The sequence below is a fragment of the Sebastes fasciatus genome, chromosome 18 (genome assembly GCF_043250625.1).
Source record: "Sebastes fasciatus isolate fSebFas1 chromosome 18, fSebFas1.pri, whole genome shotgun sequence".
Lineage (NCBI taxonomy): Eukaryota > Metazoa > Chordata > Actinopteri > Perciformes > Sebastidae > Sebastes > Sebastes fasciatus.
This window is the reverse complement of record NC_133812.1, coordinates 13,897,084-13,915,757: the sequence shown is the minus strand read 5'-3', so window position 1 is coordinate 13,915,757 and position 18,674 is coordinate 13,897,084. Positions and strand designations below refer to the sequence as shown.

General features: G+C 41.1%; 1 protein-coding gene and 1 long non-coding RNA gene across 2 annotated transcripts in view; one reads left to right on the top strand and one right to left on the bottom strand.

The window, feature by feature from the left end:
• Nucleotides 1-18,674, bottom strand: part of nbas (NBAS subunit of NRZ tethering complex) — a 186,826-nt gene that overhangs the window by 76,340 nt on the left and 91,812 nt on the right. Inside the window, exons 40-43 of the mRNA XM_074616263.1 lie at nt 16,764-16,840; nt 15,792-15,929; nt 824-1,047; nt 509-619 (exon numbers count right to left, since the gene is read on the bottom strand). Of these exons, the coding sequence (XP_074472364.1) occupies nt 509-619; nt 824-1,047; nt 15,792-15,929; nt 16,764-16,840 (550 nt within the window). The remainder of the gene's footprint in view (nt 1-508; nt 620-823; nt 1,048-15,791; nt 15,930-16,763; nt 16,841-18,674) is intronic.
• LOC141756504 (uncharacterized) overlaps nt 1-18,674 on the top strand; it is a 36,013-nt gene that overhangs the window by 11,357 nt on the left and 5,982 nt on the right. The window lies entirely within an intron of this gene.

The following is an 18,674-nucleotide window of genomic DNA, read 5'->3' as shown; positions in this document are numbered from 1 at the left end:
ACATTTTTCTCTCCATCTCTGAAAGTCTGAGAGTCTCTTTTTGAGTTTTTTAGTTGCTTTACATTGCAGGCAGCTCTCGTCAATGCTGGAATAGCAAATTTTGACTGCACATGTTCAGAAAAACTCATATTTTCTTCAGCCGTCGTTAAAAAAAACGAGCCAACAGAACTTGTTAACCAGCCTTAGCTAACGTGTTCGGAGTAATATTCTGCCTCCGCTTACCCACAAATATACGTCATCATGTTTACTAACAGAAAAAGGTGTCTATGTAATAGATATGAGAATACAGAAGTGTACACAAGCAATACACTATGTTTCTTTTATCAAAACACAAATGCATTAGGGGGCATTTCAAGTGCACATTCACCGGCTAAATATTTCAAACTGATGAGATGAAAAATGCTCAGGGAGAGGTTATGTGATGGTGTTTTGATTTGTGTGTTTGTGTGTGTGTGTGTGTGTGTGTGTGTGTGTGTGTGTGTGTGTGTGTGTGTGTGTGTGCACGTACCCGCTATCTGTAAAGAGGAACTCGAGGTGAGTCATGTAGACCTCCCACAGAGGAACACTGTAGCGCTTGGCGAGAGACAGAGCGATCTTGTACACGTCGTCCTCCAGTGTCCTAAACACATGTAGAGAGGAGGGAAAATATGATCAGATTTAATCGCATTAAAGCAGAAAGAGACATCACTCCCACTCATATATGGTATGAAATGACGCAGACCAAATAAAGCAAGCCTACTGTATGCATGATTATTTTCTGAACTCAATGTGGAGTCGTTCAGGAGAGGAAATGTGGTTTTATTAACGTTATATCCCTACTTACTCTGTGAGGCCAAGGATTGTCTCCTTCTTGTAGTCGGCGTCGGAGCTGAAGCGCTGGACGTCCACTCCGCGGCCCAGCCCCTGTAACACCTGGGCCTGGGTGAAGTCCGTCAGACGCTCGTTGTACACACGCAGCTGGCCGATCAACTTCTTCAGCTCCTCCGGCCAATCCGAATACGCAGACACATGCTGTGTGACCAATCGAATCAGCTCCTTTGGGTCAGCCTGTGAAAAGGGGGATAAATCTCATGTTTACACACAAACTGCTGCTGAATGTGTTATTTCATGCTGGTAGCCTCACAGGGAAAAAAGGATGTAAAGCGGATATTTGTGCTAAAAGCCACGTTTGGTAATCCTGAGGAATACAAACTCTTCTGAATAACGGCGAATAAAAAGTGGACTTGCAGATCCCTGCCCCTTCGCTGTAGGGGACTAGTAACATATTGGCTACTGACTTTAAAATTCTTTACAATTCCTGCCAGCTTACTATTTACCAATTTATATATTTGTTCCCGTCCATTCCATTGAAACCTCCAGCATCATCTTTTGATACAATTAAAAGATGTTTTTAGACAATTTTTTTTTTTTTTGCTGTATGATGGACATGTCTTACAGTTTCCCAAATTTCTATTGGTACTATTGTGCTACTGGTACAACTGCCAAAAAAGATATTGAATCATTTTGTAAATAATAAAATTGGGGTTTGGTTTCTAGTGCAAAGGTTTTCTTAGTAGTAACATCACAGCTGTCCCCATTCTCTCTAATTTGGGGGAATGCCCCCTTTAAACCTGGCACTTTCAACCCTGGATTGAAAAAATGGGCTAAGAGGGGAATTGCTAGGGTTATTGATCTATAATGGCTCTCAACATTTGAGGAATTAAAGCAAAAATATAAAATTCCCAATACTCACTTTTGAAAAATATCTACAAATAAGATTATCTTTTACATTTTATGAAAGATGTTTGAATGAACGTTTTATTTTGTGTTTCTCATATTGACGAATATTGAATTTCCTTTATGTCCCAAGTTATGTTTGACCGACTTCCTCTTCTTCTCTATCTTTTCACCCTTATTTGCTTTCAAATGTAGTTCTTACCCATGAACCAATACAGGAGGTGCACTGCACTGTATAAGCCATAAGCGAACTGCCCTTAAAGGAATATTCCACCCACAAAATGACGTTTTGTATATCAATTACTCACTGTGTGTTACCTTGAATTCAGACGAGAGCTGACGGTGCGGAACACACCACAAAAACTAGTCCAACAGATGCTCACGGACGGCCTCAAAATGTCTAACAGCCGACCGTTCGCTTAGTGTGTCAGGGCCTTAACAACAGCAAAACTATATTAAAAAACATCCGTTTACAAACTCTCACACAACTCATGCAGTAAAATCCAAGTCTCATTTATACAGTTGTATGCTCACTTCTTCCCAAACACACGCATTTCTGCTAAAACCTTACTATGTAAAAACACTTTTGCATATACAGGCACAGGCGCGCTATTCATCTGTGTGAGTCCAAAGTGTTATAAATAGTGAGGTTTTACCCATTTACTTCAATTCATCAAGACTTTTCTCCATTTCTTTTAATTCTCCATGCACCGTGAAGGCATGCGAGAAAAACAAGGTTTTCTTCAATAATCCTAGGTAACACAAGGTGAGTGATTGATATACCAATGGTCATTTAGTAGGTGAACTATTCTTTAAGGCTTATCATTAAACCATGTGAATCACTGGGCTTCAAACACTTTGCACTGCGTGGTATCTAAAAACTTCACAGGTCTTTTGCTGCTTTGCCGTGACAAACTAATGAGGCTATTTTCAAAAATGGCTGTAATTTTCAAAAAACGGCAGAAAAAAGGAAGGGCAAGACCAACTTTCCTGAACTCACTTCTATAACTTCAATAATTTCGCTTCCGGGAAGACATTGACTGTGTCACCCAAGTTAAATCAGGCGACTCAATATGTGCCTTTTTTCCCAACACGGCTGAAAAATATGAGTAAATGTACCAGGAGCCATAATTGCTACCGTGATTCAGGCCTATGGGGAATTTGACGGTGGGTACACATTTATGATTGAGAATGCCATGCGCGGGGTAGCGGTAGGTGAATGTTGTATCTCGCTCATCACCTCTGTTCTAATTAAATGAGCTCCGGAATTTGGTTTTTGGCATCTTATATGCTGTCGCCCAGCAGGATGAGATGGTTTATTTGTTGATCTTATTTGCATAAGGTAATTATGGCTGCTGGAAATGTGCGAGCTTGAAAAACACATCTCAGTGTGTCTCTTCCTGTTCTGAGCATGTGTGTGTGTGTGTCTTCAGATGTGGCCTTAACGGCAGTCACGGTGGCAGATTCACAGTTCAAAAGCAGGACAGGAGGGAGAGAGAGAGGAGGAGAAGAGGTAGAAAGAGCAGAATGTTAAAAGTGTAGAGAGTCAAAGAGGGAATGGGGGGGGAGGAAAGGAAAAGTAGGATGGTGTTTGTTAATGTTGGCATCATTTTGGAGAAAAATTTCAGACAAGGAAGAATGACACGCAAAGGAGAACATAGAGAGGGAGAAGAAAGTCTGCTGGAACTGTGATGGACAGGCCGATGTTTGAAGAACTTTATTGAAATAAGACTTTCATGACGAAATACTGTTTCTCTCTCTCTCAATCTGTCTGTCATTCATCTACAATACTTTGTGAGATCTGGATTATACTGTATCCTCCCTTACCTCTCCAAACACTACTTTTTTCTTCCATCTCTCAAATCCCCCTCATTACTGAAGAATCTCCGAAATCCTTCTCCTTTCTAATAAAGTATTCTTTGCAATCCCATTTAGTCTTCAAATTAAGCAAAAGACAAACACTCACTCCATCGTTTTCTCCTCATCTTATATAATGACTTGCTTATTTAATTTCAAAGTATCTTAAAAAGCCACTTCTAGTCTTTCTTCAAAGGGAAGGATGTATAAACTGTATGTTGAGTATAATTGAATAAGGTGGCGTGTGATGTTGCACAGCTGGGAGGAAGCCAGCTCTCTCTCTCCAACTCCCCTTTTAGCTATTCCACCGCTGCCACAGGCTCTTTTCTCTGCGCTCCCCTCTCCTTCCTGTGATGCTGCTTAAGAGGGAACCGTGTAAAAATAAAAAGTTCCCAAATCTTTTCATCCACGCTTGCTCTCTCATTTTCACTCGTAATTTTTGCATGTTAATATATTTCAGTCACAACCCCGCACCCGTCAAAACTCCTTTTGCCCTTTCCCAAATGCTGTCTGATTAAATGTGTGCAATAAAATATTATTATAGTTACTCTTTGAGGCAGTCAATTTTATTATTGTGAGCAACTAAATCTTAACATTACATCACAGAGTGTTGTTTTCCCTTTTACCATCCACTGTTTAGCTTGTGGTTGCTAGTGTTATGTAAATCTTCAACATATCCTTATACAACGGTTTATTTATCTGATGAAAAGTTATTCCTCATCTTTCGTGCGTTTTCCTACGAATGTCCTGCAACACGTGACACACATGTCAATTGGTTTGGGTTAAAATAACACAAGAAGTGGCGTAATTAAAGTATGGAAGTTACGTGACAAAAACTACTTAGGTTTAGGAAACGATCGGGGTTTGGGTTAAAATCGCTCCAGAATTTGCAATATTTTCCCAAACCTAACTCAGTAGTTTCGACGCAAGGGACAAAATAAATCAACGTTGACTTCTGGTTTCGCACAGGGTTCAAACGCCGCTCTTTATACTTCCTGGTTCACAATTATGTGGAACACATAGAAATTCATTTCGTGTGATGTATATGAATTACATTGCATTACTTTTCATAGGTATAGCTACGAACGGTGTATGAGAACAGCCTGAAATCTGCTAATACTATCAAAAGATACAAGAATACAAACATGTTATTGATGTATTGACAGATTTGACTCTCGTCATTTGCAGATATTTGGTCAAAAAACAAAGTACTGGACACATTAGACCCGGTGTTGGTACTAGAAGAAACGTTAGCGATGACCAAACATATTACAAATCATGCTGAGGCGACCATGAATGTCTTAACCACACTTCAAGGCAGTCCATCCAATAGTTGTGGAGACCAAACCAACCAAAAATGTTGACCTGCTGGTGGCGCTAGAGGGAAAGTAAGAGGGATCATCAAAGTCCTCAGAATTCATCATTTGGGAGTCATGAATGTCTGTACCAAATTTTGTGCCGATCCAACAAGTATGTGGAGATATTTCACTCGATAGGAGATACATTTGAACCACTGGTGGTGCTAAGTCGATAAAAGTCGCGGATCAGCGAAGTCATTAGGATTCATCCTCTGAGGAGCTTGAATATATGTATCAAATGTCATGGAAATCTCCGCAATAGTCTTTGAGATATTTCACTCCTAATCAAAATTGTCAACCTCATGGTTGCTAATTGGAGAAATCAGGGGAACGTCAAAGTCATTAGGATTCATCCTCTTGGGATCATGAATGTCTGTACAAAATGCCATGGAAACAGATGCCCAGTAGTTGCTGGGATATTTCAGTCTGGAGCAAAGGGCACCAACAGACGGGCCAAACGACATTGCCATCCCTAGAGCTCCGCTGCTAGTGTGGCAAACATACCGTACAATATCTCCCTACCTCGCCACAGGTCTGACAGTCCAACGATGTAATAAGTCCTACTCCTAGTAAATATTCATTGCAAGAATGTAATGATCAAAAACAGTCCATTTGTTTTCATTTAGACGAACCGTCCCCAAAAGGGGTTTGGGTGTTAAAGAGTTAAAGCCATAACATCATTCTGTGTGTGTTATCATCACATCATCCATGCCACACACGCACACACATACATACATACAGCCTAGTCTTTAACACATTGTCTCTCTCTGTGCGGTAAGGATCACATAGAGGTTAAAGAGAAACAGACATGCCTTCCCTCTCTAGCGTGTACGCCATAATGATCTTAATGAGTTGTGTTTATATCATGCCTAACACTTAGCTATACAGTCAGTGGCCTCATTAGCACTAATTCTGCAAATGGTGTATACAGTATGTGTGCATAATTAGGAGGAATGCACGGGGGAGAGAAAGTCGGGCAATGATTTTAAAGGACTGATCGCTCCATAAACAAGCTGGTGGGTCGTAATACACCATGAAGGGGACTGATCGCAAGCGAAACACGCCTGCCAAGAAGATTGCAAAGAAATGAGCAAGAGGAGCAACTTAGCACACGTCAACCCCGGTGCAACTAATCAAAGGTTCAGAGACTACGTAGTCTCAAACCTTCCCACTCGACTGCAACAGTGCATTAAGAGTGCATATTTGTCTAATAGGGCCCTTTTTCTGCAGCTACTCTGCTCCACAGAGCTCCCATGGGTGAAATATAGACCGCTAATGATTGTGGTACAAGGGTGCAATTTGTACAAGTGCACAATTTGTACAAAAAAAGAGGGAAAGCGAAATCATTGAGTTTGCGGTGCTTTTTCTATGATGGGGTAGTCATTCAGTCCGACTCATTATTCCAGTCAATTCAACAACAGGGAGCTGGCGAGGTGGTCCGGCACATCCAAGGTCAGCTCCCGCACACCCGGGAGCTTGGATACTGATGTGGCCATGAATTTAAAAAAAAATAAAAATAACCGCAGGCAATGCATAATGTCACTAGATGTAAGCAAAGTGCTGTTTTATCAAGTGATGTCCATGCTATTAGGGAAACACTTTCATCTTTGCTCCTAATACAATTTCTCTCTCCGGTGAGTGCTTTAGTAAACTTTGTGCTTTATTTTTTCCAGTCTGAAAAACTGTCCACACTGTTTAGATTTCCTTCAGGTAGAATAAAAAAAAACAAATTTATATACTTAATTAAGGTGAAAAGAGTATTTCCAATTCACTGACTCCATCTGAGTCAATGAACTGAAAGTAAAGAGTCTACCAAGAATTTGTGGGCTTTTATTATAAAAGGGAAATGCCGTAATGAGATGTTCAAAGAACTAAGCAGTTTCTCTGCATGATGTACTCTACGGTCGTGCTCTGCGTGTCTATAGCAAAATTGTGTATGCTTTAAATGTGTGTGTGTGTGTATGTGTGTGTGTTTGTGTGTGCGCCAAGAGTGTGAGTGATCAATACTCAGTGAGAGAACGGCGACTGCAGGCGAAGACAAATGGTTGAGTGGAAAATCTCAAAGTCTTTACTCAGCACATTGCCGTACAGTGGATGCACATTCACAGCTACAACTATGCTAAGCACGAGGATTCTCACTCACACAAACACACACACACTCACACACATTGCAACATTGACAAGTACAGGTTAGCACTTACATAAACATGGGCTAATGTGCAATATTGTGTAAACACCACCAGCACACAAAAAATCACGGTAAAGAGCGCCTCTATTTCGCAAACGAGCACTTTACTCGGTATAATGAAAACTTCCAGTGCGAGCAAGTGGAAATCAGCTCATTATGCCTCCGGGAATAATGGAAACCCAGCATCCGTGTCATTGAGCCTGGTGCTGCTCCGTCATGCCTGGGAGCCGTAATCATATGGGAAAGTAACAGTTAAAGACCTTGAAAGTCAATAGTGGGCAACAGAATCTCCAAGAGGCAAAGAGCTGTATGTTGTAGTCCTCCGTAACCAAAAAACAACCAAAAATATATAACTGCAACAAATTTGCACACTTTGCTAATGTATATAATATGTTATTCTATGTTTATATTAGGGCTGTCAGTCGATTCAAATATTTAAGCGCGACTAATCACATGATTGTCAATAGCTGATCACAATTAATCACACATTTTGTATCTGTTCAAAATGTAACTTAAAGGGAGATTTGTCAAGTATTTAATACTCTTATCAACATGGGAGTGGGCAAATATGTTTGCTTTATGCAAATGTATGTATATATGTATTATTGGAAATCAATTAACAACACAAAACAATTACAAATATTGTCCAGAAACCCTCACAGGTACTGCATTTAGCATAAACAATATATTCAAATCATAACATGGCAAACTGAAGCCCAACAGGCAACAACAGCTGTCAGTGATCTGACCAAACTGCATGTGATTATCATAAAGTGGGCATGTCTGTAAAGGGGAGACTCGTGGGTACCCATAGAACCTATTTTCATTTACATATCTTGAGGTCAGAGGTCAAGGGACCCCTTTGAAAATGGCCATGCCAGTTTTTCCTCACTAAAATTTAGCAGAAGTTTGGGCCATTATTTAGCGACAAGCTAGTATGACATGGTTTGTACCAATGGATTCCTTAGGTTTTTTTCTTCTTTCATATGATGCCAGTATCTTCACTCTAGCTTTAGAACTGAGTCTGCTATACAGCCTAATAAAAATCACAAGTTGTGTTAAGGCGTTAAAGAAATTAGTGGCGTTAAAACAAATTTGAAGTCAAAGTTAATGCGTTATTACCACGTTAACTTTGACAGCCCTATATGTATATTTACTGTGTATTTACTGTTCCTGTGCAATGCCTAGATAACCTGCTACTGTAACACAATTATTTCCCAATTTGGGATCAATAAAGTCCATCCATCCATCCATCCATCCCAATCTATGTCCCCAGGGTTCTATGTTCCACAGCCCAATATCCTCTTAATATGACACATTAAGGAGACCTTTCAAAAATTAGCTTTTTATGTTTTTCCCTAGGGCAAATGTTCAATGTATATTCCCCTGGGTCAATATGTTGAAATCACCCACCTACAGCTTAAAGCCTCTGATGTTTTACTTCTTAAAACCTACAACCACAAATTGGCGGACAAGACAGTTTTCTTTACTTTAGACGAAATTGATATTTCCACAACGGCTGACTGGATTTTTAACCATTCAATGTGCATTTGAAACGTCCCTTTGTTCTTTTGCAATTAGAACAGTGAACCAATGAGGATCCTAATAATGATCCCATGATGGGGAAATACAAGACAACTTAATTACCTAGACTAAAAGGAAAATATTTTAGTTAACTTGATTAAAAATAAGCTACCAAACTAAATAACGCAGGCAAGCGAACATGCATCGCTGCAACACCTTAGGACTTAAGTATTAATGTAATATTGTGAGAGCTGAGAGATATTAGTGTGACTCTAGAAAGACTGGCTTATTTTCCCACAGTCTGAATAAATATGCTAAATATGCTCAACTTAACCGTCAATTTTGGTAAATGTTCTGGGTATATATTTGGGAATATATTTAAATAGTATTTAAGGGATTAAGGTGAAGTAGGAAGAGAGGTAGAAGAAAAAGAATGACAGAGTTTTAAATTAAAGGATCATTTTTCAATTTATTACGACTTGGTTCATTTTCATAGTTTTGGCAACGGTTTCTATTGCTTTTGACATCACTGTCTGGGAACATTCTCCGGGTAAAACTTAATGTGAATGTCAGAAATAAACACCTCATTGCACAGGAAAGGTGTGTTTATTCCGTTAAGCATGCTGAAAATGCTCAGTTTGGGCAATCATTTTGTTTTCTCTTGCAATTTTGTTTGGCTAAAATGAGGGTCTGTCTAAACCCTGTATGATCGCCTGACTGCTCATGTTTCTTGCCCAATTGGTCTTCCTTTTAGCAATGTTGCCACGTTCCCAGATATCAGTGAATAACTTGGTGACGATTATGTTACTATTTCCAATTGGCCAAAACAAATGATGGCCAAAGAAAAAAATGTGCTAAATGCTTAATTATCCTTCAAGAAGGTTCTAGGTTCCTTTCTATGGGGCATGTTCGCCTTATGTTTTTGTAGGTTTTCCTCCACAGTCTAAATACATGTATGTTCGGTACTCTTAGGCAGTCATTCCCAAAGACTGGGTCGGGACCCACCAGTGGGTCGTAGGGTGATTTTATTAGGGTCGCCCAAAAAATTTGCAGAATTTCTTCCATTGTCTTTTTACATTTATATCTGCAGTACACATTTGAGCCACATGAGGGAGCCTGAATGTTTGTGTTGTTCTGATAATTGTAGCCTACTAATATGAAAAGCTAGTGTATAATTGTTTTGTTTTACTGAGATGAGAGTAAAAAAACGAGGGCCTGTTAACTCCGTATTTATTTGGTATTTTAACACGTGTATATGTTTTCAATAACACAAGCATACAATGAAGTTGTGACTCATCAAACGTATATCTCTTTGAAATGGCTGGTTTACCTATTCAAGATAATATAAGCTGATGCGGAAATGGCAGTGAAAATGATCAGGAACGTTCATTTACACACAAACTAGCTCATTTCCAGATTTATAGATCAGGCCTATTGTGAATTGGGTCGCGATGGTTTGTCATTTTCAAAAAAGTGAGTATCCAGAATAAAAGTTTGGGAAACACTGGTGTAGAGTCTATGTTACTCCTGCGACCGGCCTCAGAACTGGAATTGGTCCCAGGGTTGCACTGTGGCTGCCCACTGCTGCTAAATAGTTACAGTACAGTATGAAGGTCAAACACAGAAAAAACAAATGTCCCCACTGGGATCAATAAAGCACAATTTAACGAATGTGCTACATGGTGCATTTTTACCATCAATATATTGCTGTCAATATAACTGGGATGCCTCAGTATAACTATAGTTAACAATTGACACAGTGGTAAAGAGGATTGTAGCTTCTGTCTCACACCTGTGTGGCACTACAAGGTCCACAGAATTCCTCAAAATCAGTATATTTCCTGTTAGCTCAAAAATAATCCAGTGCAAACTGTGGTAGCGGCTGCAAACCTTCAACGGTCTTGTTTAGGGGTGCAATTCACGATTATTTTCATTGTCGATTAATCTGTTGATTATTTTCTCATTGTTTGGTCTATAAAATGGCAGAAATTGGTAAAAAAAAAATGTCGATCAGTGTTTCTCAAAGCCCCAAGTGACGTCCTCAAATGTCTTGTTTTGTCCTTAACTCAAAGATATTCAGTTTACTCCCATAGAGGAGTAAAGAAACCAGAAAATATTCTTATCTAAGAAGCTGAAATCAGAGAATTTTTACTTTTTCTTCTTAAAAAACTACTCAAACCGATTAAAGCTGCACTAGGCAGTATATTTTTGGCATCATTGGGCAAAAATTCCGTAATAACCTTTCAACATATTGTAATTCAAGTGTTCTGAGAGATAACTAGACTTCTGCACCTCCTCATGGCTCTGTTTTCAGACTTTAAAAAATCAAGTGACCGGAACTTTGCGTTACTTCAACAGATTTTACAATGGCGGCCGCGTCACAAACTTTCTCATTTTACAGCTACGTGCACTACAAGATGATTCTGAGAACATTTGAGGTGAGAAATAGGCATTACAGTAACAGAATATTGATTCATATTTGATCAGTGTGGCCTAGTTTGACCGTTTGGTTGGAGTTCGCGAGTGATTGACAGCCGGCTCTCATAGACAGCAGACATCAGATCAGCTCTGACTGCTTGTTTTCCTCCGGTCTGTGAAATCTTGCAGATGCCGTTAGGAGCACCAGAGGACACAGAGGCACATGATTTTTTTCAGGTTACCTGTGTCATGTACTACTGTCACGATATAGCGACCGTATTATAAAAAAAATAACTTTTTTTATTCATATTTGCTCCAATATCGCCTACTTCAGCTTTAATTGATTATCAAAATATGAATTTAATAGTTGGCAACCAAATCGATAATCATTGCAGCTCTACTCTTGTTTCTTTATAGTCACTTTACAAATGTAGTAATAATATTTTTGATGCTAACATGTTATGTGTAACATCTCAACAGTAAAATATGACACACCATCTTTTCCAAAGTAATTGAAACCATTTAAATGGATAGGTTAGACAACAACCTGGTATACTCATTTCACATGTTGTATGTGCTCCTGTATACTGCTCCCCTGTGGTGCAACAATGACGCTATAAGGACGTCACTGCATGTGGTAAAGCTTTAGTCCTATGTTTATTAGCATAAATGTCAAGACATTTGAAAACATCTTATGTATGAATGTCTTTGTGCTGATTAGATAGCAGCATGACTGATGCTTTGGTAAATCCCTCTTAAAGGTACATACATTTCTGTATGATTGAGGAGTCGGAGCAGCGTGCATTTTTACAATGGCTGATGATGCTTTTTATTATATGTGACATTTATGAATATGTATGTGCTGTATGTGCGTTTAATGTGATTTTATGTAATATGCATTTTTATGCAATGGCGGTTTAGTTTTTATTTTTTTTAATTAAATCAATTGTTTTCTTCACCTTAAGTTTCAATGTTGTTTTTTTTGCAGACAGCTCCAAGACCTTTCTATCTACGGAAAAAAAGTGAGAAAACCAGGCTGTTGATTGAGGCTTTAAAAACACATCAAACACCTCGAGTAAACCCCTCAGGGACTTGTGTTCCTATTTGCAACTGAATGACTTCGGTGTCTTGAGTGTTTGGTGTCTTATTGCTTCGGGTATGAAATTATGTGATAGTGACAAGAGAACCGAAAGAGCGTGAGAGTTATTGAGACACAGTGTTACTGCTCTTCAAGTGGAGAGTGGGAAACACTTGGAGACAGCTTGACACACCACAACACACACAAATAACGCCACCCGCTGTCTCACGCGAAAGCAGACCTAACACTCCGACGCACACAAACATGTTAGCCTGCAGTTACACATACACGCCACACACACAAACAGAAGCATGCAATGCTACAAGTCGAAATGCTATAAACACACATGCTTGTGTATGTAACATGTTGTTCTCCCCCCATCCTCATTTGCTATGCAAAGCAAGATTCTTGCTATACGTGCACTCTGTCATACATATCAGCAATTAAATATTACATGGCGTACAACGTGTGCCCTTAAAAGATAAGAGAAAGCGAGGGAGCTAAAGAAAGCACGAGAGAAATGTACAAAGTATGCGCAGTCAAGATAGTATAGTGGACGGACAGGCCCGAGATTTGACAAGAGCGAGACAGGCCTATGGGGGGAAAATAATCTGAACGGTGTAGAGAGAGGAGCGATAGCAGAAAGAGCAACATAATGTGGACAGAAAGAAGCAGCACGGAGACGCATAAAAAACAGAACTGTCATGCCAACAAAGCAATTCATTGAACTGACAGAGAAAAAAAAATAAATAAGCAAAGGAGAAGGAAACAGAGGGAGCACACACAGGGGGGGGGGGGGGGAGAGAGAGAGAGAGAGAGAGAGAGAGAGAAGAGAGAGAGAGAGAGAGAGAGAGAGAGAGAGAGAGAGAGAGAGAGAGAGAGAGAGAGAGGAAAAAATCCAAATGGTGAATGTGGAGAAAGAAACGAGGGTAGAAGGGTTGAAGGTTTTCTTCCCTTGCAGTGTTAGAGTAAAAGTTGCCACTACCTCATCAATAAGAGCTGAGTGAAGGCAAGACCTGGAACACAACGATAACAAGCACACACTCTGGTAGAGCGCACTAAAGAGGTGGGAGGGAAAAAAAACTCAAAGGAAATGACAGATAAAAAATAAGAAATAAGCGAAAAAATGAAGGTACAACTGCCAAAGTGTAGAGCAGAGGAGGGAAAGCTGTATATATCTTAAGTTAATGGACTTGAACTTCACTTTAGGCAGAAGGTTGGGGAGTGATTACTGCCATTAGGTTGCAGGAGAGGATGTGTGTGCGTGCGTGTGGATGAGCGTGTAGTGCTGAGCGTGACTTGTTGATGTGTGTATGTGCGAGCGTGTGTTTTTTGCGCACAGGCCTGACCTTGAATGTCAACTCGGACACACTTATCCACTTCTTCTGCTGGCCTCTTTTCCTTCTTCCGTTCTTTTATTTCAACATTTCACCTCCCCTCCCTCCACCGTGGCTAAAACCCCCCGAGAGCCGCAGTCCACTCAAGGAAAAGGTCAGAACCATTTCTTCTCTTATTCTCCACCTTATCACCCCGACACTCTTTTACCGCCACTCTGCTCTTATACCGCTTCCCACTTGTATGTTCTGATCTTTTGCTCGTCTTGTTTGCATTTCCCCCCCCCCCCACTTTGTAAGAGCAAAAAAAAAGGAACGCGCAGCAATGTGACCTGCCGTGGCTACTCGTGGCTTACATTGTTTAAATAACATGTGGCATTAAGTGTGCCACAATATCCGACAAATACAATTCATTTGTAGTTTACACACACTCAAATTTCATATAATCCAAAGAGCGTTAAGAGCCAGTGAATTATGCAAAAATGTCTGCTATAATAAAGACATCTGGGGAAATAAAAACAATTCACACACACACACAAGCTGAAGCATAGACACATATTCCAGGGGTGGTTTTGGATTAAAGCACAAGTAAGTGGATTACTATGCTGATGAGTTAAAGGATAATTATAGTTATTTCCCCAGTTTGTTCCATTACGATGTTTTTTGTCTCTGGCATCACTGTAAAGCCTTTTTGTATTCCCACTTTGCCACGAACAATGCTATCCATCTACGAAGCCAAATGGTGTCACCATCTCTCTCTCATGCGCTCGACCACAGACACTCGCTAAATCGCCGCCCCATTGAGCCACGATCATATGAATCGGTGCTGATGGAAAAACAGATCGGGAATACTACTGCGTCGACGTTGGCGGCTTACCTAGGCGTGCAGGTCTGTACAGGAACAATTACTAATCCCTAGAAGAAACAAGATTCCAAACTGGAGCAGTTGTTGATCACTTGCGGCCCCTACCGGCCGGTTAAGAGGAGCGAGGAGTCAGCAGTTAATGACGTTATAAAACTGTCAATAAAATATGTTTTCAAAAAGTCTGAATCGCCGCAACCATGAGAGGTCCTTAAGCATACAATCATAAATGAGCACAAAAAATATTCGGCTGATGGGTCCAGTTGTATGCGAGATTAGCCGTGGACAGACAGACAGATGCACACCCACAACCAAACACATAATCTCCACCCAGTCTCATGCCTGGCAGAGATAATAAAAAAACACATCATTCCTGGTCACTCTGACATTGACTTTTAAATTCTGATCTTGTCAAATGGCCATACGCAACCACCTGACTGCTTTCACTCTGCTAGTTCCTCCAGCATCCCTGTAACAAACTGAAACCATATGGGTGACACAGCGTTTTGCTGTTGTGGTTGTTGTGGTTCCCTCGCTGTGAAAGGCTCTGACTAAAGAGATAAAACCTGCACTGAGATTCTCAAGTTTCAAGAAACTTCTTCAAGACCCATCTGCTCAGAACAGATCAATCTCTTGGGTCCGCTATTGAAGCCACAGCTTTAAAGAGGACCTATTATGCTTATTTTCAGGTGCATACTTGTATTTTGGGTTTCTACTAGAAGATGTTTACATGCTTTAATGTTCAAAAAACGCTTCATTTTTCTCTTACCGGCTGTGCTACAGCACCTCTTTTCACCCTCTGTCTTAAACACTCTATTTCAGCTCCTGCCCCTACCTCCCGAAAAACCCAGTCTGCCCTGATTGGTCAGCTGGCCCACTCTGTTGTGATTGGTCAACCGAACCAAACTCTTCGGACTCCGCTCCAGCTGCGCTCTAACTACCTTTGTTTGAGGGCGTGCCAAACTAGGCAGGTATTATGCAAATCTGTTACTTGGTGACATCACCACGTTACGGAAGAAAAGGCAGGACTTCAAACAAGGCGTTTCAGGCAGTTCAGGAGCAGTGTTTCTGTGGGGAGAGTAACTCCTTTTGGTGTGGACTTTGGGCTGTATAACGTTGCAGAACTTTTACATGCACAAAAATCTATATAACATGCTAAAGGAAAGGGAAAAAAGCATAATAGGGCCACTTTAAATTTTATGATTTTTTTATCTGTGTGGCAAATGCCTGTTTGCAACCTGTTTGTATCTTATTATTACGTCTTCCTTTTTTGTGTTTTGTGTTGGGGATTCGTAGCATTTTGGGTTAAGAAAAGCATTTCATGTGCATAATTTTCTATCAAGCATCATTCTTGTCAATTTCATAGTGGAGACTCTGACGCCTCCCACCTCAGCATACTAACCAATACCTCCATTCACGCAACCACCCACACACATCATTGGTATTCCATGCTAACCTGGTAGAGAGTGTGGTTCTTGTCCTTGAAGCAGGGTATGAGGAGAGAATAGATCTGCAGGGAGTAGTAGTAGGCAGCCAGCTGGAGCGACAAGGCAGAGTGACACTGTTTCTCAAAACACCTGTTGGCATCCAGCACCTGCATCGATGGAAGGAAAGATATGAATAAGAAAGTACGCTGGTGGTGGGAGAAATGAAAAGAAATAGCAAATAAACTCCACTTCCTCGGCTCCAAACTCTCACAGCTCAGTTCATAATGTCCAAAAAATAAGCAGTTCAAAATCAAAATAACAAGTCCAGAATTCAGCGGACCGAACTGTGTGTTCATCGTTTCAAACCGCGCAGAACTCACAGTCAGTTTGTCAGCGACGTCAGTCTAATCCGAGTGGAGTTAACAAGCTCTCTATGAAACATCTATGTAATATCCACTCCAGCAGTTTAGTGTTTCACTGGAGATGCAGCGAGAGTGTTAAGACTCATGAGGGATCTCACTACCTCCACTTGAACACAATCCACTGCGGTAGCTTTACTCTGTCTTATATTTCATTTTCTCAGCTATCAAAACACACCGACTGCTCCTCTGACAGCTGCGACAAGGTGAGCAGGGGCTACGTATTGCGACGTGGGAATGTTTAGAGTACGTGCGAATGTTGATTGACTTGAGGAAGACGTGAAACTGTGCGAGACGTGGATTGTATGGCGAACGATCCAGGTCATCGCAATGTCGTGCTTTTGATGAACTGCGACTGTTATGTGTCATTCAGCGACATTACTGTGGTGGCTTTTAAGTGTGACTTTGATTCGACACTGATGATGCAAACTGTCTAACACAATAGCGCATCTAGAAAGGTAAGAGATCAGTAATATGGAGGATATGGACTCCCTCAGAAAGAATACTACAATCACACTTTTGAGTCAGTTTGTATGTGTGTCTAAAATAAAGCTCTGTGTGTGTGACTGTGTGTCCACCTACCTGAGGCAGGGCCAGTAAGTAGGACAGAGCCAGCATCATGTCTCTGGGAAATGCATCGTTGGCCAGCTGCAGCAAAACTGGAAAAGAATGGAGGGATGATGGAGAGAGAGAGAGAGAGAAAGAGGGGGGAGAAAAGACTTTAACTAAAGCACTGAGGATTAACAACCAACCCTCCCCTCACCGACGAGTTTCACCCCACGTTTGTTGAATACAGACGACAGAGCCTGTCAGAACACACCTCTCTGCGGGCCAGACAAAAGAGAGGAGAGGGGAAGGTAAAAATAGAGGGAGACAAAGTCAAGAAGCGTCATTAAAAATCCCCCCCGAGTTCTAGGATTCTGTCCATCTTCTCGCTGGGCTATTGTGGGCATGTCTGCATGAATAACACTTCTCAATCACTGCCAAAGACATCAAGAGCTCCCAGCAAGCATGCTGATGCTGCAGGAACCAACGCACGGGCATCGATCGCAGGGACGTCCCACACCAACACACATGGACGTACTGAGGACAGATGCTGGACAGTGCTGGCTTTCCGATAGTTGTATTATCACTCTTTCCATCCACCACTATTGGTTTTGTGTTATCAGCCCTACTTGTATTAGCTATTACAGCTGCTAGACTGCTATTGTGGCTTTTTTTTTCTCTCTCTCTCTCTCTCTCTCTCTCTCTCTCTCTCTCTCTCTCTCTCTCTCTCTCTCTCCAGCCGGTCTCGGCAGATGGCCGCCCGCCCTGCGCCCGGTTCTGCTCCAGGTTTCTTCCCAGTAATCGGGGAGTTTTTCCTGGCCACAGTGTGCTTGGTGGATCCTGTTGGGTCTCTAAACTATGGTGTACGGTCATAGACCTGCTCTATATATAAAGCGTCTTGAGATAACTTCTGTTGTGATTTGACGCTATACAAAAATAAATTGATTTGATGTGTGCGTGTGTTTGCATACGCTGTGTACAAATGTTGCTCGGTTGTGTGTGTGTGTGCGCGTGCGTTATGTGCGGGCGTACGGTCTCTTGCACAGGGAGTATTCATTATTCAAGGAGTAAGTACATACCCACTTCTAATAAGTGCTCTCCAGATGAGTCCAAATTTCATCTAAGTGCACTTTAAAGTTGAATCCCCTGAATGCAAAATTAGCCTATGCATATTGACAGCAAAGACAGGCAGAGGAGTCTGATTATAAGAATACTAAATCATCTTTGTTTAACTTGGTTTCGACTTTGTCCGTTTGAACCACTGATTTGACCGAGCAGGTGAAGTCGACAGCGATTAAGCAGTTTCTGACTTAAAGGCCCTGACACACACCCGTTGGAAAGTTTGGGGCCGTCGGTAAGCGTCTGTCTGCCTAGTTTTTGTGGTCTGTCCCGCACAAGGGAAATACAAGGGAGGAAAGCAAGTCAAACAGAAGGCTCTTTTAATTTTTCATCTTCATCTCATCTGATCATTCCCATACACGGATATTTTCACAACAGCGTGGCCATCTGGAACGAAGCTAAGTGGTGAGTGAGAGTGGTGTGAAAATGGTCGGCAAACGCCGCTTTGTTTCATGTATCAAAACAACGGCTTGTATATCCGCAGTCCTCGGTCTTTCAGTTTCACTTTCTGAATGATGAATACAGACTACCGCCGCCTGCTTACGTGGAGAGTTATTTCTTCTTATAAACTCGCAACTTATCGGATAAAAAAACAAAGGTGACGTGAGGCGACGCAACAGTTGGCCTTCATCACCGCTAGTTCTTTGATGTCGTCTTGGTGTTTGTGGGCTTTATAGGTCATACTGTACTTAAATTCATCTACGTAACTGATTTGTACAAATGATTAAAAAAAAAATGTGCACCATTGGACACGAATCAAACTGAAACTTTGGAATGTTTCTGCCAATTATGCGACGTACTGAGAACAAAAACTGCTTCTTACAATCA